This window comes from Branchiostoma belcheri, unplaced genomic scaffold (assembly GCF_001625305.1).
Source record: "Branchiostoma belcheri isolate BF01 breed outbred unplaced genomic scaffold, Haploidv18h27 scaffold8, whole genome shotgun sequence".
In the NCBI taxonomy this organism is placed as follows: Eukaryota; Metazoa; Chordata; class Leptocardii; order Amphioxiformes; family Branchiostomatidae; genus Branchiostoma; species Branchiostoma belcheri.
This window is the reverse complement of record NW_017804464.1, coordinates 2,859,139-2,883,010: the sequence shown is the minus strand read 5'-3', so window position 1 is coordinate 2,883,010 and position 23,872 is coordinate 2,859,139. Positions and strand designations below refer to the sequence as shown.

General features: G+C 43.4%; 1 protein-coding gene across 1 annotated transcript in view; it reads left to right on the top strand.

Moving 5' to 3' along the window:
- The first annotated feature begins 628 nt into the window (after positions 1-628).
- LOC109486221 (very low-density lipoprotein receptor-like) overlaps positions 629-23,872 on the top strand; it is a 30,213-nt gene continuing 6,969 nt past the window's right edge. The window contains exons 1-10 of the mRNA XM_019789935.1: positions 629-837; positions 1,550-1,660; positions 12,767-12,889; positions 20,073-20,428; positions 20,737-20,851; positions 21,221-21,604; positions 21,739-21,900; positions 22,189-22,360; positions 22,719-22,949; positions 23,311-23,569. Of these exons, the coding sequence (XP_019645494.1) occupies positions 756-837; positions 1,550-1,660; positions 12,767-12,889; positions 20,073-20,428; positions 20,737-20,851; positions 21,221-21,604; positions 21,739-21,900; positions 22,189-22,360; positions 22,719-22,949; positions 23,311-23,569 (1,995 nt within the window). The 5' untranslated portion in view covers positions 629-755. The remainder of the gene's footprint in view (positions 838-1,549; positions 1,661-12,766; positions 12,890-20,072; positions 20,429-20,736; positions 20,852-21,220; positions 21,605-21,738; positions 21,901-22,188; positions 22,361-22,718; positions 22,950-23,310; positions 23,570-23,872) is intronic.

Below are 23,872 nucleotides of genomic sequence, written 5' to 3'. Positions count from 1 at the left end.
TCTCTATTTGTTTCTTACTTGACGTATTTGGCTCGATGACAGAGTTTTACGCTTGCAACCGGTCTACGCCATCACCTGACTCGGGTATTTTAGGCCGTTACCACGTACGTAAGACGCGCGAAAGGTTCGGGCTCACAAAGGGGTTCCCGACCAGGCAATTTTCCCGCCACCCACGCATATTCATTTTCTTTGGTCCTGATTCCCTCACCAAACCTGAAACACATACAACATAGAATAAATAAAGGTTTAGCAGATACTTACAACGTAACCATAAGTTAGAGAAGCGATGGGAACATATTTGAAATTTCTTATGAGAGTAGGCGGATGTGCACATTGTGGGTCATTCGTTCTTTTACTTGAAATTCAGCCAAAACATCGGAATCGTCCAAACTCTATGGAATTTCTGTTTCGATGGAACACTGAAAGAGCCCCGGGGTTCGATTAAAACGGATCCAGAAACGTTTCATCCCACAAGAGTGAAAATTTGCCCATTTTTCTGGGTGACATTGAGGGGAAATTTCCATTGTTTACCCCCATGCAGGTCCTCCCGCGGGAAGGCGCGTGACTAAGTCTGCGTGTGTGGGCGGTTTCAGGGCGGCCCGCTGCCCGGTTTCCCGCCAATCCCGGCACCACAACAAAAACGTCAGCGGCCCGCCAGCAGCCAGACATTACTACAACTGCAACGCCAGAGACGCACGTTTTTACACACGACAGAGAGAGGAATTTTCCTGCCTTTATTCCTGAGGACAACAGCGATGAGACTAGGGGACTTGTTCGCGATAGCCCTGTGCTGTGGACTGTTGGTGTTGTCGAGAATACCTGGATCGAGAGCGGACGGTGAGTGGAAAGTGGCCGGGCGGGGACGGCGGAGGGCGCGCAAGCCTTCCCATCATGGCCGGCGTGGTGACAATGTGGCCTCTCACACGAACCGGATTTGCCCTAGAAACGGGGCTAGGATGTTCACCAACGCGAGGTGTAGGCTCTGTAGAGCCTTCACGGGTTCTGTGGAGTAGAATTATGAAGGATTTGCTTTCAGTGTGAGGGCTTCGAGGCGTTCTAGTCGGGACATACAAGATATCACGTCCGACTAAAACATTCAGCCACGCCGGTCACGAGCGCCGGGATGCCTGCCAACCCGAACTGAAGCGGAATACGGGACAGAAAATTAACTTATTCTTCCAGTACTAACTCACAGATGTCCTGTTGTGTTGATCCTTACGTTGTCACAGTTTTTACGTCTGTAACGTCTTAGATGTATTTATGACGAATTTTTCCGTAAATTTTCATGTACGGCGGGGAAGAAACCGGCATGGCGGTGCCCCCCGTGGCTCAAAAATGTCACCTTGGGCTGCTCGGCATTTCTTGATCCTATTGTACTCCTTAATTGAATCGCCCTGTGAAATGTTCTAACTAAGACATTTCGACTTAGATCGAGAAGTTCCTGGTTGGGATTCTGAATCCAAATAATGTCCGCTTTCCCTGAAAGTGTGGGGAAATCACGAGATTTGTACGCGCGTGTACTAATAATATGCCTGCCCCCCTCCCCCAGCTCACTGCGGATCATCCCAATTCACATGCCACAACGGACGGTGTATCCCCTCATCATGGAAATGCGACGAAGATGACGACTGTGGAGACAACTCTGACGAGACCGACTGCCGTGAGTACTGCTGTGTGATTTTTAGTGAATATTAACAGCATTTTGTGTGTCATTTGGCCAATGTTTGGGGTGGTGGTCATGTGTTGTGAACCGGCATGTGACGAAGGATGTGGGGCAATCATGCCTTCCCCGAAACTCGCGTGACCGTTTCCTAAATTCCACGAACTTGCCACAGTTTCCTGTCACAACAAAGAAAGACACATCTTTGTCTCGTTAAAAAATCACCTGTTTTGGTTGAGATCGTGGCGATGATTCTTAAGGGCGCGGTCTCCATTCTGTGTGTACAAATCCCCAAGAGTACATGATTTATTCAATGTGCGCTCTGGAATTTCTGATGACTTCAGCCCTGCTATCTCACTAGAATAGGGAAGCCTTAGTTCAGAATACATAATGTCATTATCATCTGATTTTTATAAATTAAAATGCAGATTTTGTGACCGATTCTGGTACAATCTGGTGGCCATTTGATGAATCGGCCGCGTGGGCCGGCTACATTTTGTAGTCAATCTGTCACTTCCCGCGCCGGGCGGCTTCCTGCCCAGACCCGATCTGTTCCTTGATTTTCCACATTTCCGTCAAATCAGGAAGTTTTGTTTGGTTACTGGGAAGGGATCTTCGGTTCTGTTTCGGAAACGCTCGGATTTCAAGGGCGGAATTTTACCGGGTCGCAAAATCTTGAACCATGTGACAACGTTTCTTTTGTTGGGAAGCATGTTACTCGGCGCCGAATTGTTGCCAATTTCTGCCAAAGAAACCATCGCAGGATTTTTTCTCTCCCCAGACATTGTTGAAACATGTATTGGAGAAACTTTCCATTGATGTCCCGCTGAAATTCCACCGCGTTTTAATATTTTGTCGATTTTTTGGTTGTAGTAGTAAAATGTCTTACTCACTGTGTACATTTGGTGCTACCGCGCCTAATGACAACATTGGGAATGATTGACAGCCGGTGGGCGGGACCAGTGCACCATTTTGCGGCGCCCTGATTGGCTGAGACCGCCGCACCCGTGTCACATGACCAAATATTTGGTGACATCACAAATGATTGATCATCACCTGTGTGATTGGTTTTCAGTAGGAATATGGCCCTCCCAACCAATAGGGTGCCCTAGGCAGTGCAATGTTTAGTAGATATTACACGCAGGTGCCATCATGTGACTCGTTTTACAAAGCATTTTCTTCATAATTGCTGTCGCATGTTTTCTCAAAACTGTTACAAAGATATTGAGGCCACTCTTTTTAAGGTTGAGCATAAATTTAAGGGCAGACACACGCCAGACATCAGCCCCACTGGGCCCCCATTATGCGATCACGTTGGCCCAGTTGGGGCTGACGTTTCCGAATTGGACGGCAGCCAAATGCGTCTGCAGTGATAGAAGAATTGAGCTGATCACTTTGACGCATTGCCTTCAGGCGCCGCAGATATCCCCAGACCTTTGCCCGGATATTTCCATCAGCTCATGTGACTGTCACGCCTTGCTTTCGCAGTCAAGAGCTAAATTTGGACCATCAAAGTCGAAATGCCAGCAGTCTAGCCAAGCAGTACGAACCAGACAATCGCTGGGGGTTATTGTAAAATTAAGTCTTTGAGCGGAAACAGTAAAGTGGATTGATTTTACAACATTGACCTTGATGTACAAATACAAAGTTGTAATACTTCTAAATTATTCCGTTAGTAATACTTATAAATTAGTCTTGAAACTAAAGACTGTACAATAAACTGTCACATTTCAGCCTCCTTCCAGACTTACATAAATCTTGGTATGTTTTACAGCTTGAAATTTTGAGTGTGGTTGTCCAAGAGTACTGCTGTCTGATAGTTCAAATTCTTGGGTGGCAAGTCCATCCATGTGTAGAAAGTAAAGTAGGGGAGGGGGAGGGGCAGGGATTACAGGAACTATTCCCAGATAAAGCCAGTACAACAAAAGAAGCACATTCCAGCAGCAAGTTGTCTGAACTGAAGCGAAGGAAGGACCATCCTGTCCCTGGGGCATTCAGTGCATTTCTTGCAGTTAGTGACATGGTACAACAACTTTTTGTGGCACCTACAAAGTCAAGATCATTGCCAACCATAAATGTATTTGAATCACAATGATGTCAAGATCTAGAGTTTACTAATCCACTTCTGCTTCTTTTTTGCTTAAAATTTAGAAAAAAATTTCTCATCAAATGTTTGTTCTCAATCTGAATTGTAACAGCTAAAGAGTCTTGTTTTTCTAAAATCCCATGTTGACAGTTTGCATTGCAGTGTATTTCTCTTACCCCACATTGCATCATACCTTAAGCAAGTTCAAAGATCAAGTACATCCTTTGACGTTGAAGGAGGCTAATCAAACTACTGTAGTGGCCGATTGTGACATCCATATTGTGATAGATATGTTGGTGGTAGTAACACCTTTAGCTCACGTGTTTCTGATTTTGAAAGCACTGCAAGAAGACAAGTTGCATCAGGTTCAGGTGCAAAGTACATTAGCAAGGGATTTCTAAAGCATGTAATAGCTGAAAAGTCTTGCATCATCACCATTCTTTAAAGCACTTTACGTTTTCTCACCAATATTATTGTAAAGATGTGGAAATTATAGTATGTTTAGTTCACTGTACCTGCGGACAAGATAGCTGGATAATGAAATTGTGTGGTACGTAAAGCAGGAAACAAGATTTAAAAGGGTTCTTTTTATTCCTGAATACAAAATGTTGTATATTCACTTGAGTTTGTGGACAGGGCCAGACTGACGTAGGTAGGGATTGTTGAGTTGATTACCAGCTTAGGTGGGTAATTGTGTTTAGCGATTGGGGGAGATTTGGGCAAGTACTGGAAAGAATGGGGACAGTGCAACCTGCGTCACAACGCTGCATGAAAAATCCATTCTTAACCCAATGACCTGCGCATGACTATATTTAGAAAGATAGCCAGGCTAACATATTTCTGGAACACCGCGCTCCAACGCAAGCTGTGGGAACAAGGATGGGCTGCCTCTAGTCATGTGATCAAAATATTTTGATGCCCCAGGTTAATTTCCAAGGAAAGTTAAAGACGAGATCAAAGACAAACTGTACAGAATGGAAACTTCTTTGGGACAAGATTATACAGAATATTCCACTGTAGCAGGTTAAAATTAAAGGGTTTAATCTCACCAAAACTGCTAGGGTCAAAGATATTATGGGTTTATGCAGAGCTGAATTCCCTAAAGAGCAGAGGGCATGACTCAGTCACATTGTACAGTCACTCAGGGAAGACAGTGTTTGGGCTTTTTTGGTCATGCATGTCCGAGGGTGACTGAGTCATAGGCCACCTACCTGACCCAAATATTTAGCTAAGTCCATTTCTGTCCGCCATGCGACTTGCCAGCTTAGCGGCCTATAACTGACATAGCCTCCCACGTTATCGTGTTTGGATTTCAAGGTGAAACTGTCATCACATTCTGTTGACTGTCCAGCGTAATTTTCCATCATCCCTGATCCCATGTGTTCCTGGACTTACACCAGTAGATGTCTATAACAAGATTGAATCCAGTTTTCCACATTCTTGAGCTTCCAGGATTCCATAGGTGGGCGAGGGACCATGGAATCCCTCAATGTTGTGCGGTCACATGGAGAAAATTTCGTTCCTAGCATTCTTCCTGTGGTCCAAAACAAGTCTCGCATTTTGGAGTGGCATGCGCATGTGATTTGTAATTTTTGCCACATTTTGTGTCATACTTTTGTAGCTTCACTACAAGAACTTTATTATTATCACTATACCCACCACCGCTGATTGTATTCGTCAAGAAAACTTTTAATCCATCAGACAATAAAATCTAGGGCACCTGGTGGTCACTTCCGCTGCTTTGTCACGTTTGTGCTTCAGGCAGAACGGAAATGACTTCCGTCCCCAAAAGAAAAGTAGCACAGTCGACAATAGCATACATATCTAATGTGGTAGCTCACCTGCTTATGTAGTTATGATCCCTACCACCGAGGACAATAATGGAAATGTTTTTTGACGTCATCATAGCTTACAGGTTGTAATGGCAGGCTGAATGAAGAAAAAGTTGCATTTGTACACATTTTGTAATATATTTTTAGCTGTTTAACAATAGCTGTACCTTTAGCAAACAGTTATCAGCCTATATACTTAGCCAGACTATGTATAGCCCCCCTTGCCTTATCAGTAATAGATGTGTACCTGCTATTTTTATTCTCCGGAAAAAATCTTTTAAAATTTAATCTAGATATCGCTGACTTTCAAAAGGTAAGTCAGACAAGAACTGTTAAGTAAACATTGGACAGAAATATGACAGTTTCCAAGCATGTTACGAAAAATACAGTAATTATGAAACAGAGAAATCGTAACAGTAAGGGGTGTTTCAAACAAGAACGTTAACAAAAGTTGTAAGTAAGATCAGTAGTCATTGTACATCAGTGTCCGGTTGTGTAGGTGTGTTTGTGTTTCGTTGTTTAGATTTGTTTGGTTGTGTTTCTGTGGCCCCAGAGAGTCAAGTAGTCCAGTCTGCAAGTTCAAAGCACCGAGGTTTAGAGTCGAGCCAGGTGAAGTGGGGGGCAGGGTTACCAATACGGAAACAGAGCAGAAATCCTCTTTAGACGAAATGGGTAAATGGAAGGTAAAAATCAATGAGAGGTTATGTGAGAAGTAGTTGAAAGACTGCACTGTTACCAGCCATCGGGTTGTGTAAGCAGTCTGAAGAGGAGGGGGTGGTGACGGGTTATTGGAACAGTGTAAACAAATGAGGTGTCAACAGAGGTTGCTGGGGGAGGTGAAGAGGTTACTGGAATAGCTACAAACATGGGTGTAAAAGAAAGGCAACGCTTTTCAAAAGGGTGGAAACAAAAGAAGTCGTTGTGACTCGCTTTCAACTTGCCATGATTAGGTGTGTGAAAGGGCTTCTTGTTTCTGCCCGGAAGGAAGCGGTTGGGAAGATCATAGTTTTATCTGCTCTGCTTGCTGTGCAAACAAGTTGTGCTGGTTAAGTTTGTACTACATGTACATAAACTCAAGTGTGTGATTTTAAACAATTAAAGATAATAGGCATTACAGGTAACGCCACAGGTAGTAATGATTTTTTTATCACAACAATGTGCATCGCAGTCAAGTCAGTTCTGGTCTGAATTTCACAATTACATAACGAAACAGTAGCTGTAAGTCCGTCACTTGTATGCTTGTCAGGGCAGACAACGCAAACGCAAGCTCGCGTGATGCATAGCCACACCTCTAACTACGTCAGTCCAACAGGGGGGGGAGGGTGTGCCTTTGTTACAAGTCAGTAAAGTCGGTGTCAGCGCCCTCAAGGGCTTCTACCTGGCTTGTCAAGACAGGTCCGGTTTTCAAGGTTGGCTGTACAGTCGCGTGTGTGCTATTGATAATTGGCCTGCCTTTCTTTAAGTCGTTGACATTCATTAAAGTGTAAAATGTCAACGTGACTGAACTACACCTTAGCAGAGATGCCAATGTTTCATTAAAAATGTTTGATAAACAAAGAAAACCATTCAAAATACACTGTCATGTAGATTCCCCTAGGTTTTTGGATAAGTTAGTGATCAGCCCTTTGGCACCATCATGTCAGTTTTAGTTACAGTAGTGGGTAGCAGAGAAAGTTCAATTGTTTCAAGAGCACAGGTGCATTGTAACACAAACTGTCACTTCTCTTGGCATTGCCCATACATGCACCTGTTTTCGCCTACTAACCTTGGTATGACCGCGTCTACCATGGGTACCAAGGACCAGCAACAGCTGCCCTTGATCTTGGCGTCTTCTTGACAAGTGTTAAACATCGTTTTGCACCTGTCGGGTTCTTAGAAACTGTCTCATGTTCCTCACACAGGGCATTGGCCAAATTTGGGCAACTGGCTCACTCTGTGGCATGGTGATGCAGAAGCTAAAGTTTTGACGTCAGGAAATGGTTGTTTAAAAGATTGATATGCGATGATATCATAGTTTACACAAAAAGGCAACAAGAAAAGAAAGAAATGACGATTGCTTGAATGTCATAATCCTCCAGGAATGTTTTGTATCTACGAAAGAAACTTAGATAGAAATCATTTTGTACAGTTTATTCACATTTTAATGAGTTATAAGATTAAACAGAAAATTAAGGAAATAAAAACTATTGCATCAGGATAACACTCATATGTTACAAAACAATGTGAAGATTGGCACAGACAACTGGAGAGATCATACATTTTAAGAAGGTAGATATCTATATTAATAACACGTTTTGACTAAACTTAAAACCTAGTGTTGGTAAAGGTTAGTCAATATATTTCCAAGAAACACCTTTGATAGAAGGCTACTGACCTCCAGCAATTGCTCTAGTTATGTCTATTAAACATGATAAATTTCTGGTGACCAGAAGGGCTATAGATTACTGTATCAAAGGAGGAATGTTTGGATAACTATGCTCATAAATCACTCATGAAGTGATATATTTATAGGGACAGAAATGACATGTCCAAGCAGTTACATGTAACCCAGGCTGGTGTTGACTTAGTGCAGCATGACAACCCCATTTACATGAAATTCAACGAAGAAAAATTATACAACTGAATTCACAGACTCAAACCATTATGTTGAAATTTTAAATTGATATGAAGGCAAATGCTTTTACATGTAAATTGATTGGTTCCTTCTTTCGTGACTTGCTCTTTAGTCGATGAATGCTAGTCGCTTCATACAGACACAACAATCGTATCATAGACATGTCAATCATGTCAGACCTTCCACACTGCCGAAAATGTTTAAATGATTGGATTGGTTTCCCTATGGGATACAAGAATTTATCAATTTTTCCCTGTATTTCCACATCCATTTTATTCCAGCACTTGTGTTTAAATTTTCCTGTAGACTAAAAGTAAAACACTAAGGTGCCTGTTTTATTGTAGTAATCACTGTAGAGGAGAAAGTTTTATTTTAATGTTGTCATCCCAGTGATAGTTCTTCAACATTATATCAGGAATGAAACTTGATATGTCCATGAGCATGCTGTGAATGTTGGCAGGGTGGTTAGTCTAGTTACGACCCTCTAGCGTCCTTCCCTTTTTTTGGCCTGGGTGAAAGGAAATATTGGTTACATTTTACTCTTCCCTTTTCCAGCAGTTCAATGGGAGTAGAGGGAGGGAAAGATGGCGAAACACTGCTGCCTGGGAACCAGGCAGACGCAAAGTATCCCCTGTCAGATAACACCAGAAGTGCATTAAGCACACAGACACCCGAGCTCGGACCTGTTTAAGGGCACTATTTTTACTTTCCCCTCTTTTCCCCGCAAAACAGTTCAAGTGCACTCGGAGCAAACCAGTCCTATTTGATCCCCAGGCAACATGATTCAGATTTAAAGGAAGTTGACAGTTATAAGGAATAAGTAACGGTTACCCAGTGTTGATGGGTTGTCATGGTAAGATTGGCAGGTTGTGTGCTGGGCTGTGTGTAGGCTGGAGAGTCCTCAGGGTGGGAGTTACAGGTCCTCATTGTAACATGTGGGAGACATATCTGATACCCTGGCTCATGCCTATCACTGTGTCACACAGGAGCATGTCAAGCTAAAAGCTTGGGGAGGAAAAAAGAGAGTGAGTCGTAACTCTTAGGTATAAACCAGGCTGTAAGTTACTGCATCGTTGATTCAGGTGCAGTTCCCAGGTGCAATTTCACAGCTGTACTCTGGTCAATGCTTTGTGGGGTTTTGCTTGACCATTAACAAACCCCATCATTTTTAAAGATAACCATCAAAAGTATATACAAGTAGCTGATAATTGTTTTTCAAGTAGCTATGTGGTGGTCTTATCTGATTTTTGGACCCATAGGAAGCAAAGCCATTAAGAATTGTACTCATTCAATCCTCATCAGATGGATGTAACTGTTCCTAAAACAGGTAGGTCCAGACACTGAGCCATGGTGGGGTCATAGGCCTCAAAAGAAGGGTAAATTGTGGGGTACAGAAATTACAGGTTATTTCCAGCAAAAAAGATAGCTCGAAAGCCCCCATGGTGGTCTGATGGTAAAGTGGATAGAAGCAAACCAGGAAAGTAGCAACTTTACTGGTAAAATGATAATCGCATACAAAAAAGGATATGGCATTGGTTAGAAGTTGATTCCGATTAGATAACATTAACAGTCAGTGCATGATAAGTATCACAGAAAGCACTGGATTAGTAAGGATGGACAAATTAAACAAGAAAACAACAACTTTAGAACCTGGAAGAAAAAGGTATTTAAGGGTTTATTTGTGTTGCTCTATATTTTCCGTCATGATTAGAAGGCCCATGGTTGTCTAATGTGTTTTTAATCGGCGTGAGTCAGTACCTGGTACACCTGTATCCACAGGCACAGTGGAAAGTGGACCATCACTTGTGTCATTTTAAAACAATTATAAGGAACCAGTTTTCTGGCACGCATTGTCTTCATGTTGAGTGGGCCTTCCGGTAACTTTCACTTGCATGAGTATCTCTACCTTACAACCTGTTATCTATTTTAATTGCAATAAAAACAGGTAGGAGTAAATTTTAGAGTTGGCTGCATTTTATATGTAACAAAATTTGTCAACAGTTCATGATGAAGAATTGTGAGATTTCTCAAGACTTGTTAGCGGGTGAGAATTCTTCCCAGGACTTGCGACAAGAAGGTACTTCAAGAAAACCTTGACATCTAAGCTCTAGTTGCAAGACAAGTGTAAGATTGGTATTTCTAGAAGGGGTCTTGCCAACATAAAAGTGGGCCATGCTCTGGAGAAGAGTTGAGAAGTCCTGGGTGGCTGGAAACAGTTGTAAGCTTCCAAGAAGGTCTTATTAATCTATGACCCCTGAGGCTAGTATGACTGTATCACCAGATCCTCCTACATAGACCTTTCAGCACATCACCCACAAGATTTACATCCTACTAGTTTTGTAGTCAGAAATATTGATTTCTATGACTCACATGTTAACAGATGGTTTCTGATACAGTCCTCAAGGTGCAATGAAATGTTTGAACATGCTTGCCTTGGTGTTGCATCATGCATACTGATGGTATGCAAATTATTCTTGATGCACAAGTTTTGTTAATGGCTAAATCGTAAGTTTTGTCTGACAGTGACAACACCTTTTGTAAATTTCTGAAAGAAAATTGTAGTAAAATTCCATCATGCAAGTCATTTTAGACGGCTTTTTCCGTTCAGTTCTTGGAACTGGTCAAATGCCACGCCCCCTCAATGTATAGGAATCCAAGCAGACCTTTTTTTGTCACTATAAATCCAGGGGTCATCAATCTTGAGGGGTTTACTGTCATAGGTATGTTGTCAGATCCTTCTAGACTAGACCAGCATAACAGTGGTAACCTTCGTTTGTTTGTTCGTACGGTTGTTCACACTTGAGATCGATGATCAAAAATTCACTGCCCATAGAAATTATATTTGCAACAATTTGAATTAATTGCTGACCCAAAATCTTCCATTACAGTAAAATAAAAGTATGATTCTTCTCAAAGTTCATCATATTTGTAACAGTTTGAAAAAATTGCTGACCAAAAAAGGTTCTATTACATGGAAATTCACTCCAGTCAAACCAGGTGAAAGTAAGATTTGCCCTTGTTTCACTCTTGGAGGTTGGTTTAGTGGAGGAGGAGGGCAGCAGGTCAGTAGAAAGAATGTCTGGAAACCATATTCCCAGGTCCCTGCCAGGGTTTGTACCCCATCTCTCCTTACCTTGCAGTGTGGTTTGCATTTACATGAACCTGGCACAGGGCATACCGTGCTACAGGCCGTTGTCTGTTCTGTGGAATTAAATCATTCTTTGTAGCCTTTTAACTGTTTGGTTTGGAGCTCTAATAAATTGCACCAACAGTGCGAGCATCTTCTGATGTTCTTTTTATTAGTGAAGTCTATATTTTCCATAGTAACAAACATAGAATGCCAACAGATAGAGATTGTTAAAACATTTTCACCAATAAGTAGTGTTTCTATCTATATAGCACATGGTGTGCATGTGTTGCACATTCGAGTTTTTATAGTATCAAATATCTTCATCACATGATGAGCACGTGAGGTTATTTCAGATTGAAGATTCACTCCCATGGGATCTATTTTTTGCCTCCTTAATGCGTTGGTTGGTGATTTTTGCCATGTCAGTAATATTTTGACTGGAGCTTCTTGTGCAAGGTCTTTGTCTGGAGCTTGATAAGATCTATTTCAATTGACGCAGTTCACAAAGAATTTGTGGAAGCTGTAGCATATATTTATAGCGGGGTGTCAGACAGGGTAGGCTGATATTTCTGTATCTGATGACCTCAAGCGGCCATTCACCCCACACAAGGTTGCTGAACATCCTGCTCAGCTTTCCGATATAGATAGAATATTTGGTAATTATAAAATCCTGTAACAAGAATGGGAGCAGTTAGATCTTATGAAAGATAGGGATGGAAGGGCTTACATAAAATGGGGGAAAGAAGCGTTTTTTTATAACCGCCACGCTGCCTAATCTGTAACTAATAGAGATTTTGTTGCCAAACGGCTATTTTGGTATGCTACAAATGATTAGCACAAGGTGGAAAGTGGCCCAAACTGTCAGTCTACCAGAAACTTCACATAAACTCTTGGGTCCTTCCCACTGGGGCAATAGTATGTACACTGAGATGGCATAAAATCCACATCTGGGGGCAGGGGTCATTGACCTGGCTGATGGTCCAGTTGCTGCCATCAAACAGTGAAGAGTTACTGTAAAATAGTTTTATTTCTACATACTCTGCCCGTAGGTTTTTTTTGTAGCCTGTACCAGGCTTTAGAGGCAGCTAGAAAGAGTAGAAATTGGTCCAAAAGACAGATAACATACCAGGGGAGTTAGGCCACTAGAGCAGTACATTTTGCTACTCTGAAGAATGGTAAATTTTTTGTGCAATACGCAGAATAAAAGACAGAATAAAAGATGTCAGACGTCAGATTTGACTTTTCGTGACTTAACTGATCCCTTTTCTGTTGCAAACCATTTGTACGTAATTCCTGAATTATTTCCGACCGTGTCAAGCAAATCACATCGTATGACCACCACCACCACCCCCATTTATAATGTGAGCTAAAAAGTGCATTTCCCTATGTGGGATTGTTACACTATTTGTATCTCTTATGTGTCTTTTTTCCTTCATCCGCACAGCCGTGAGAACGTGCTCGGACAGTGAGTTCACCTGCGACGACTCCAAGTGCATCCCGTCGCGGTGGCAGTGCGATGGAGACAGCGACTGCGCCGACGGGTCGGACGAGAAGGCCGACATCTGCAGTACGTACATTTCCTCTTCTCTCCAGACTTAGCTAGAGTTCCACGACCTCATGCCAAATGACATTGACCTTCAGTCAATCATATTCTGACCAAATGGCAGTCTTATCTCATGAAAGAAAGCCATCCTAGCATTTTAGAAAAAGTAGTTCAGCTTTCACAAAATCACACTAAAGCAGACTGATTTTATACCCTTCTGACGAAGACAATTGTGACCTGGGTCGTTTCAGGTTGAAAATGAAATCATCTTTTCTAGCTACTGTGTATTGTTGGAACCATTGCAAGCAGTTACTGATTCATTTTGTACAACAGCTCTTTTAGAAGTTATTTGTCTGCATGGCTCTTTCTAACCACTTTGAAGTACTCCAAAATGCAGAAAGACAGTCTTGTCTTGTCTCTCCATTCTGTTGAAGCCAGCTGTCACATCGTTGATGGCTGATATCAAAGTATGGCCTGGAGGCACCTGATGTTAGAGAATGAACACTACTTACTTTGTCAGGTGCCTCTTTTATCATCAAAAGAAAAAGGCGCCTAACGAACAATTGCAAAATGGAATGAGTCACAGAAAAGATGGTGAGGCTATGTGGATGGTGCCAACAGCTGCCCTCGTTTTTTTAAAAGAAATTGGTTGTTTTAGTTTTAGTTTTATACAATGTTGTTTTGTGATGAATTGTAAAAATTTATACCAAATAACAGGATGAACTGCAATTTGATCAACTTTGATCATTGCAAAATGCTAGCGGTACAGCAGGAATTGTAGACGGAAGGCAAGATGACGGTATTTATTGGTATTTAGGAGAGACTGTGGAAGAGGTCAATATTAGCAGGAATTTACAAATGTATTGTTTTGTTTCCAATTGATGTTAACTTGGTTGGATGGGGCATGTACCCAGCTGCCGGTAAGGACAGGGTAACTTCCCTAAGGACACACTGAAGGGTTGTGAGGGAGAGGGGGAGAGGCACTTATCCTGCCAAACAGTATCGATTCTTACAGACGTGCGTGTACGCCGCATGCTGCGCAAGACGTGCAGATTTAATTGATGCTCATGTGAAGACAGTGACGAAAAAAAGCAACGGTCTGCTTGACATGACAGAATGGTGGGAGATGGTCAGTTTGAGATACTGTTGGTTGGAGATGTGGGGTTTAGTGGAAGCGAGAGGGGAACCCCCCACCCCCTCCCCCACTCTCGTGGGAACCAACTCCTCCCTCCTTCCCACCAGCCCTGGCCATTCTGGGCTGAAGGGCCTGAAGTGGCCGCTAGCCAAGTAAGGATCTGCCACTCAGTCGCCGACCGCCAGCGGATGACAGCGGCCCTTCCAAATATGGGCACGGTCAACATAGTTCCAGAGGTGACAAATGTAGCGAGTTTGTGGGAGGAGGGTTGGTTACATACTGGACATGCAGGCCGGAGGCACCAACCCTGCAAGGACAGTTGAGCTGACCCAGATTGGCTCCCTTCAAAATTAAACTGTTCTTTGATTTATGACAGCTAACTGTCATCGGAATCAAGTCTGCTCAAAGCTCGCTGATTTCATATCGATAACTGTCGCTGAATTTTATTTCGGGTACTCGAGTGAGAGTTCAGTGTAGATGCTTCACAGTTACATTCGGACGCAGCCTTTTTGTGTCCCACTTGTCTTGATTGAAAAGCAGCGAAATTGTTCTGACAGTCAAGGAGTCATTGACCTGGTGGCAGACACTGGGCACTGATTAGGTTTTTCAGCTTTAGATAATGTACTCAAAGCGAGAGAAAGTCGGGAACTGATGCACTTATTCTTAGCCTTTGTGTATCCGGTTTGGTATTGCTGATTTCATGTAAGTGAGTTACCAGTACAAGTTTGTTTTATCTTTCTTGCTGGCAGCCATGCTCTTTCAGTTGAAAACCTGCCATTTGATTGTCATGTGTCTGGGACCTTTGACATGAAAAATCATCCGCACATAAATACATTCATATATTGATCTAAAGTGTCATGAATCAAAGTTCTGATTGTTTTAAGTAGATATCTTAGAATTTACTCAAATTTGGATTGCTGCCAGTAGAATATACGATTCCCACCCCAATAGGCATGTCTACAGGTAGATTCTACCAGATTGGAACCCTGACATATATGTATATGTATAAGCCGTACCCTTACTTTCCCTCAGTGATGGTTTAGTCAACTGTTTAGACATGCAACATTTCCTCTTAGTGGAATTAGCCTGGATCTATAGCAGTGCTGACCTAATTTTGGCTGTGTGGTCTCTGGGATAGGATTTCAAGTGGCAGTTTGCACATGCTAGTGTCATGTCTTTTCCTGGGAAGGGTAAAATGTGCGGAAAGCCCTGCCAGCCTATCAGTGGCCCAGCCTGTTATTTATCTAGTGTCAGAGTCGTGTAGACTTGTCACAGAAGCTCTGACAATTTTTAGAAACATGGAGGCATTCCTGTCAGTGGGATGGAGCTAAGGAGGCGCGGACGCAACGCTATATCGGACCAAATATCCCCACCATCTGCAATCTGGCGCTCTACTTAAAGCTGAACCATACTCCGAGTTGGGCCGCTGCCAACATTTCTACCTCAGCGTTGCAGATATTCTTGTTGAAAAGGAAGAAGAAAAAAAAACAGATGTCCCTTTGTTGTAGTCTAATGTGTCTTGAAGAGCTGGTCACGTCGCCCCCACCGCCTCTTCTGTTTGTCTTAAAGATGTGTCCACACTGTCTTGAGAAGGAAAGCGTGGGTCAGGTCGTGCCACGGGACGCTTCCGTCACACGCCTGGCACACAATGCCCCGGGCCACGTTGTCGGAAGTCCTTTTTGTGATGGGACGCCGACACCCTTTCACTGTAAACTACTGTACAGCGTGGAGGCAAAGTACATACTACCGGACAGATAATCCACCTGTCTGAATGCAGAACCTTCTTCTCCCTTCAACTTTTGCCATAACCGAAGCTGCTGTTAGCTTGTAGGTCACTGAAAAGTGAAAAAAATAAACACAATTTAACATTTGCTGTGGGAAGGAAAATGACAATTTTTCAATTGTCATAATTCATTGACAAAAAGATGACAGTTCCACCATCTAAGGCCTTGTCGGTCGTCTTAAATTGACGCTTGGTATTAGAGACAAATTCTTGCACAGCGGGGAAACCTGTCTGCCGTATTGTGCCTCTGAGGGGTTTTAGCACCCCTGTATTGTTCTTGCATCAGCTAAGAAAGGCGGGAGTAAAAAAGAGAAAAGGCTCCTGTGTCACCAGCCAGCCAGGTAAAAGGCGGCCCGCGGGGATTATCCAGGGCCAAGCAGGGACGGACAGGTACTTTTTCCTGACCTCATTTGTAAACGTCAGGTGCCCTTTGTTCCGGTCCAGACTGGTTTGAAAGGGAGGGTGCAAGTCGAAGCGGACGCCTTGCAAGTGAAGCCGGGGTGGTCAGTAAGGGGGGGGGGAGGAAGTGGCAACTTGTGCTGCGGATTTGTCCCCAGTTTCCTGAGAGTGTTGTGATAGGCGTCACTACAGGGTGGTCTTTTCTGAGGGGAGGGGGTATTGTAAGTAAGTGGACATGTATCACTTCATAGCCCAAGCCAGAAGGCCCTTCATGGCGAAAGTCAAGCAGCTAAACCGTTGGCTGCCGCTTCTCCTGTTACATCTAGAGTGGCCAATGATAACCTTGATCATGGAGTTCTGTGTACAAATAAACTCTTCACGAAGTCAGATGTACAGCATACACATCCGTGCAGTATGGAAACCCTAACAACACAAGTCTTGCAAAGAGTGTCTGTTAAGTGGCAACAATACTTTTGTCTGTCTACCTGCACTAAGTATTTCTTGAAATACAGTATGCTTAACTTGGTGCAGGTTGGATGCAGGTAGACATCAGAAACACCTGCACAGCTCCAATTTTACCTGCACTAACTTGCATATGCAGGTGGTATTTCGAGCTCTGTGTACCAATGATTAAAAAGACAAATTATGATACATCGAAACCAAGTGGTAATGTTACATTTACACGCTACAAGGGTGAAGATCAAATTGGTCCGATCACAGTTACTGTGAGAAAACTCTCTTATAACACAGTGTTTTCTGTACAATTCCTATGGTCAGAAGTTCAGAAGACTTTTAAAGTTTTGGAGAAACCAGCATGCTAGCACGAGTAGTTGGCGCTCCTAGCTCATTTGCATATGAGTCAGACAGTCTTGTTTGAGGCAAGGATTCCTGACTGGAAGAAACCATTAGCAATCCAATGGGGGGGGGGCATTTGCTGTAGGGTCTGGCTAGATTTCCTTATTAAAATTCCAGAGCAAGAAATGATGCTAATCTCGTGGTGGTACATTTAAAAATGCAGAAGTTAACACCACTTTACAAAGCACCAGTGAAAGGTTGATGATACCCTTTAATTCTTTAGGCTTGTTACCTGAGGGAAGGAACCCATTGGCAACCAATTTTCGCAAGTGCCCCTAGCATTGAGTCGCTCTTGTCGGAAATTGATTGATGATGATATGGTGAAACATTTAACCTTCAGGAGAGGTTTCAGAAGGTCAAAAAGAAAGCATGGGGGACACATGTGCAGCCAACCTGACTTAAGAGTTACACCAGACCGATCTTATAACGTGAAAGTCTTTCAAAGATTTTTCACACCTTCCAGACATGACTTAAGATCAATGATCATGACATTACTGTCAAAATGAAGTCCTGATTTCAACTTAACTTGGTTGCACAAGCAGGTGTTACTTGTACATTGACTGTTGATTTTCCTTTTTTTTGGTCAAGTTGTTGAAAATATGTCTATGCTTGAACTAAATTCGAAAGACATGATGCAAACAATAGTAAAACTGTAGACAAGTAATAAGGAAATTCAATCAGATGGGTGGGTATACAGGATTTACTTAGCTAACGAGATATGATTGTGAACAGAAGATAGCAAACCAACTGCAGCCTTCCCAAAGCTAAACACTGGCCACCATCAGCCATGTGGAGGTGAAAGGCTACCCAGAACCCTGCTTACTAATTGGTTTATCCTCAGCAATCTGTTCAAAGGAGGCACTTCAAAGCTTGCAGGGAAACTTAACACCCTGCAGAGCGGCAAACAAACAGTGCTTTAGTGGCCTCGCCTTGGAACATATTATCTTAAACAGGAACACCACTGTCAGATACCAGGGTCAAGGGAAACGTTAAACACTTTTGTATTTAGGCACTGGAGAGTTGAGAAAAATGGCAGAAATTTGCCACCTTATGTCGGTGCCATGTGATGAATTTGTGGCTTCTAACTATAAAATTTGATCAGACAAAGGGACAGTGATTTAAGAAATTGAGTAATAGTATGCACAATGTTTCTTAGGGAAGAGGCTTGTGTCCAAGTGTTTCACACAGTATCGTATGGCAGGGTGAAAGATCAAAGAACTCTGTGCTGGCCTTGTCCCCCTCTTTCAGCGACTTTTCACCTACTTCTTGTGTCAGGCTGTCATCTTATGTCAGACGTCCTTGGTGCAAAGATAATGTGTCAAAACTCCACTTGCTGATGTTCCCACTACACCTACAGCGATGACTCGAAACATCATCAGTAAAACGTGTCCCACACCTCTGTTACTTATCGTAGCATTTATCGTTTACTGGAATCACTGGGAAGAAAATTTGAACACCTGATTTGGCCGAAGGGATTTGTGATATTGTGTAGCCCTAGGCTTGGGTGGGCTGGGGGTGACAAATGCCATCACGGCAAATATGTCTCATAAGCAAAGTCACAACAATGTAGGAATGTAGCATAGGAAGGTTGGGCTTCTACATGTAGACAAAAGCTAGAGGAGAATACCACCTCTCCACTGTAAATAGCTTCCTTTCTACGTATGTTATAGTTGACCTCCTGGGTGTTAGGTAAAGAAACAGTAAGGTTTTGTGTTGTGATTGATTAGACTAATTACTCGCAGTTGGCTGGCATTGGACATTTCAGTTGAATAGACAGCAGGTATTCAGCATCTGCAACAAATGTTTGAAGTTTACTATCTTTCTAACAATTTGTTTGAACAAATATAAACATCAAGATTGCCTATGAAAAAATAGAAATATATATCTTTTTGGTAAGGTTACTTTACATAATAAATCATAAGTTGAAATGTTCGAATTATTTGCGCTTGAAATTGAGACAGCTTTGTACATTTTGGTGATGAGATCCAACTAAATGTCCCGAGGTTGCCCTTGTATACAGCTGCGTGTCCCATATATCCGACAGGTGATTTGCACACCTGTGCTGAGGTGTCCAGGTGGCATAAGGAGCCCTTTCTTTCTATTGGAAAAAAAGGACTTTTGCTTTATGTTGTTCTTCATGGCTGGTTTGTTTAGCTCTGGTCTCTTTGCCGTCTTCATCCGCCAAGCTTAGTCATGGTTGTTGTCAGACAACACAGGAGTCAATACCCAACAATCAAGAGTCTGTTCACGGGAGTTTGTCTTCTACTGCCGGGAAGTCCACGTGATGGCTTCCCGTGCTCTTAAAAATTTAGAGAAGTTTTGTCTGTGCAGGTTTTTTTTGTGCTTTAGCGGGGTGTAGAATTTGTGGAGAGTTTTGTTGAGGATTGGAAGCCCACGCGTGTCCCCTTCCCATACCTGTCATCTTTTAAACAGTAGAGCTTTGAGCTGTCTGGGCTCGGCAGACGGGCTACAGAGCAGGGCACAAAGGGCTGCATGGGATGGGGGTGTTATGAAAGTGGATCGGATCGAGGTTGGAAACACGGGAGACAGACCGCGACCCAAACAAACACGGGAACCGGCACAAGTACAGCCAGGCTGGCGTGGCCTACTTCACTTGGTGAAGACTACAGTATTAACCAAACATGGCTACTTTTCTGTCTCATAAAGTTAGGACAGTTTTTTTGTCACTTTTACACAAAGAAATGAATCAGGAATGCTCATGTTTAGAAGTCCAGATGCCTGGCAAAGATCCAGAAATAACTAGTGGATCCTAGACACATCAGACATGATCTTAACCTCCCCTGTAGGGAGCCGTGGTAATAGATATTCTGCCTGACGTACTCTTCACAAGTCTGTGAAACTCAGATGGAATACCTTTAATTGCAAGTCATCAGTGATGATCTAATTTAGAAGACTATCAAAAATCAATACAAAATTCTTATCAGCACTCTGCTGTTGACATGGTGGTTCCGGAGTTTTAAAAAAAAGAGACAAGGTTTGGAGTTGAAAGTTAACCCTGTTGTCTTGCCTTGCAGACCAGCGAACCTGCCGGTCGGACCACTTCAGCTGCGAGGAGAATGGCGGCGGGATCTGCATCCCGCGGACGTGGGTGTGCGACCGCGACGCCGACTGCGAGAACGGGCGCGACGAGCAGGAGTGCGACCAGCTGACCTGCGACCCCACCGAGCACACCTGCGACAACGGGAAGTGCATCACGGTGCGCTGGGTGTGCGACCAGGACGATGACTGCGGCGACAACTCTGACGAGAAGAACTGCCCCACCCCGACCTGCTCGTCCAACGAGTTCATGTGTCAAAACAACTCCTACTGCATCCCGCAACGGTGGAAGTGCGACGGCGACTTCGACTGTTTGGATTTCACCGACGAGAAGGTGAGCTTTTCAGTGACCAATTCTGCTTTAGCCTGCCAGTGTGAAAAGTAGCAAACCGCACTTTTACCTGAAGCTTCCTCCCCGCTTCCAGATCCTTAACAACAGTTTATCTGCGGCCAGTTACAAAAGTCTATTAAATGTACTCGCAAAAACAGCCACGGTAAAAATAGAAATACCTGCAGACTACGTGTCAAATTACATGCCAATAAAACAAAGGGCCTTCCTTCACAGAGTAATACACAACATACATGTAAGCATAGTTGTTGGTTTGGTAGAATCCTACTGATGGTAATACTGTTGTATTGCAGGACTGTCCCTCTGTGCCCCCTGGTACGGAGTGTTCGTCTCGTGAGTTCACCTGTGGGAACCGCGACTGTGTCCACATCTCCTGGAGGTGCGATGGTGATGAAGACTGTGCTGATGGTATGTAGCTCTTCAAAACAACCAGTCATTATGTTTACCGAAGGAAAATGTTGTTGCTCTGTTTCCTCTCCAAAAAAATTAAGGTCAATGACCAGACGTCTATCACCATGGTAACTTGTGTTGCGTTACATCATGTTGCAATTTTATAGCAAGAGGGATTTAGACTCCTGTCACCATATATATATGAATGTGTTTGAGTAAGAATTAACAGAGCAGACCAAATGCTAAGGTAAACATAATGCATTAGCTTTGCAAATGTTACCTTACTAGTTAACTGTATTATTTTCTTAGTAGATTTTGTTCTATCCAGTAGGTGTTAGAATGTTAGGTTGTTATCTTATAAACGTGTGTTTTTTTACCACCCCCCAGGCTCTGATGAAATTGACTGCGTTCGCCAGTGTTCGGAAGACCAGTTCCGGTGTGACAACGGCAACTGCATCGACGGCACGCGTCAGTGTGACGGGAAAAGAGACTGTGAGGACGGGAGCGACGAGCGCCATGACTGCCCAGAGATCATCCGCTGCGACTTAACAAGAGAGTTTGAGTGCATCAACCGGAACACCGGCGTGCTGGAGCAGTGCATCCCGTTCTCCAAAGTCTGCGACCGCAATGATGACTGTGCCGATGGCTCTGACGAGCCAGGCACGTGGACGAACGTACAATGCAACGTGGACGAATGTAAGGTGGACAACGGCAGCTGTTCGCAAGGCTGCGTAGACACACCACATTCTTACTACTGCACCTGTGACAATGGTAAGTGTTTCCACACGGTCATTAGCATCTAGATAAACATTCTGTTGCATGCAGACTTTTCACTTGTTTTACATGTCTTTGTATGTAGTGTACATGCAGCAATCTAATGTGAACCAAACTTTTTTTCTCTCCAGGTTTTGAGCTGCAGGACGATAAGCGTACATGTAAGGACAAGGATGAGTGTGCGGACTTCGGAACGTGCAGCCAGCTTTGTGAGAACACCCATGGCGGCTACAAGTGCGAGTGTGTGGAAGGATACACCCTGGACCCACGTCACGGATTCTGCAAGGCTGAAGGTCAGTATACCACACCTGGTTACGACAAGAAACAAGCATGCAAACATATCACTTCAGTTTGGACAATGTTGTTCTCAAAATGGTAGCAATTTTGTTATGAGTGAGTGTTTGTTGTGTGTGATGTCCATTGGATGCCTAGTAGACGTCGATGAATGTATTAGACGTAGATAGTTGAATGCTATGCTGCCCCTACGGCTATCGACTAGCTATGGGACTGATGGATGGATGGATATAACATTGCTGTAGCAGTATTGGAGATTTCAACAAATTGCATCATTTCGACTACAGGAGAAGAGTTGAAACTGATCTTCGCTAACCGTCGTGACCTGCGAATGATTGACCTGGCGACTAACGAGTACACGGAGCTGGTAGGCGACCTGCGGAGCGCTATCGCCACTGATGTGGACGTTCCAAACAAGCGTGTCTACTGGACTGATGTTGCCAGGGAAGAAATCTACAGGTAGGACAGAAAGTCTTGAGCACTTATGAACTCACAACTTCTATTGATAAGTAAGTATAGGGGTATGCCATGAGCCAACACTCTGTATGATAACCTTCGGCTAGCTGTCTACCCATGAAAAAGGGTAGATAACAAGAATTCATAGATCTCATACCTCCATGTAATATGTAGAATTTTTGTTTTGGATTTGCCTCATTTATTATGAAAGAAGGTTGTAATTACCATAATCTATTGTAATGTATGGTTTTCTAAACTCAAATTACAATATTTTACATGTGAAATTTCTTTCCTTTGGCAATGTCTTCATTTCAACATTTTTTTTGCATGAGATTTATTTTTGATGCCTTGTTCCGAACAGCGCTCCCATCGAAGCTGACTCTAACGGAGAGCGGTCCAAGGTAGTGCTGGTGTCGGAGGGTATCCACACGCCCGACGGCGTTGCCGTCGACTGGATCCACCACAAAATGTACTGGACGGACACTGGCACCAACACCATCTCTGTTTCCCGGCTGGACGGCAACTTGCGCAAGACTCTGTTCGCAACAGACCTGGATGAACCAAGAGCACTCGCCCTGGATCCAACTGAAGGGTAGGTCATAGGATCCGCTTCCTTAAACCTGACTTTTTATTCATCATGTAAAGATTGATTCATGGTTACAAAAGAAGACATGGTGAAATTGAAGTACAGTTAAACCTGCCAAAGAGGACCACGCGGAACCAATATAATCTGGTCTATGTGGACAGGTGGTCACTATAGACAGGGTTCTTCATGCTTATGTTAATGAGAAAAATTATCTCAAGGACCATCAAAAAAGCAGTCACATTGGCCAGGTGGTCTTTGTATCGAGGTGGTCACTTGTACTGGTATGACTGTAGTTTATGTCAAATCAGAAAAAAGTAACAGACTATCCTGGCGAAGTTTGCTTATGAGTTTGATGTTGTTTCTCCAGGTTTATGTACTGGTCAGACTGGGGCCAGCCGGCCAAGATCGAGCGTGCCGGTATGAACGGCTTCTTCCGCGAGACCCTGGTGCAGACCGGCATCGAGTGGCCCAACGGACTGACCCTGGACATCCTCGGCAAGCGTATCTACTGGGTGGACGCCAAGCTGCACACCATCAGCTCTGTCACAACCACCGGCGCCGATCGCAGGCAGATCATTCAAGACGAGACGCTGTTGGCTCATCCCTTCTCTATCACTGTGTTCGAGGTATGTAGTCTCCATTTGGTGGATTTTAGGGATTGTAAATGGTCTGACAAAGGGACAGTGATTAAGAAATTACGTAATAGTACTGCACAATGTGCCAAAGTGTTTCACACAGTATCATATGGCAAGGTGAGAGATCAAAGAACTGTGCTGGCCTTGTCCCCCTCTTTCAGCGACTTTTCACCTACTTCTTGTGTCAGGCCATCATCAAATATCAGGTGTCCTTGTTGCATGTACAGTCAAACCTGTATCCAACAACCACTCAAGGGACCAAGGAAAAATGGTTGTTGACTGGGAGTGGTTGGA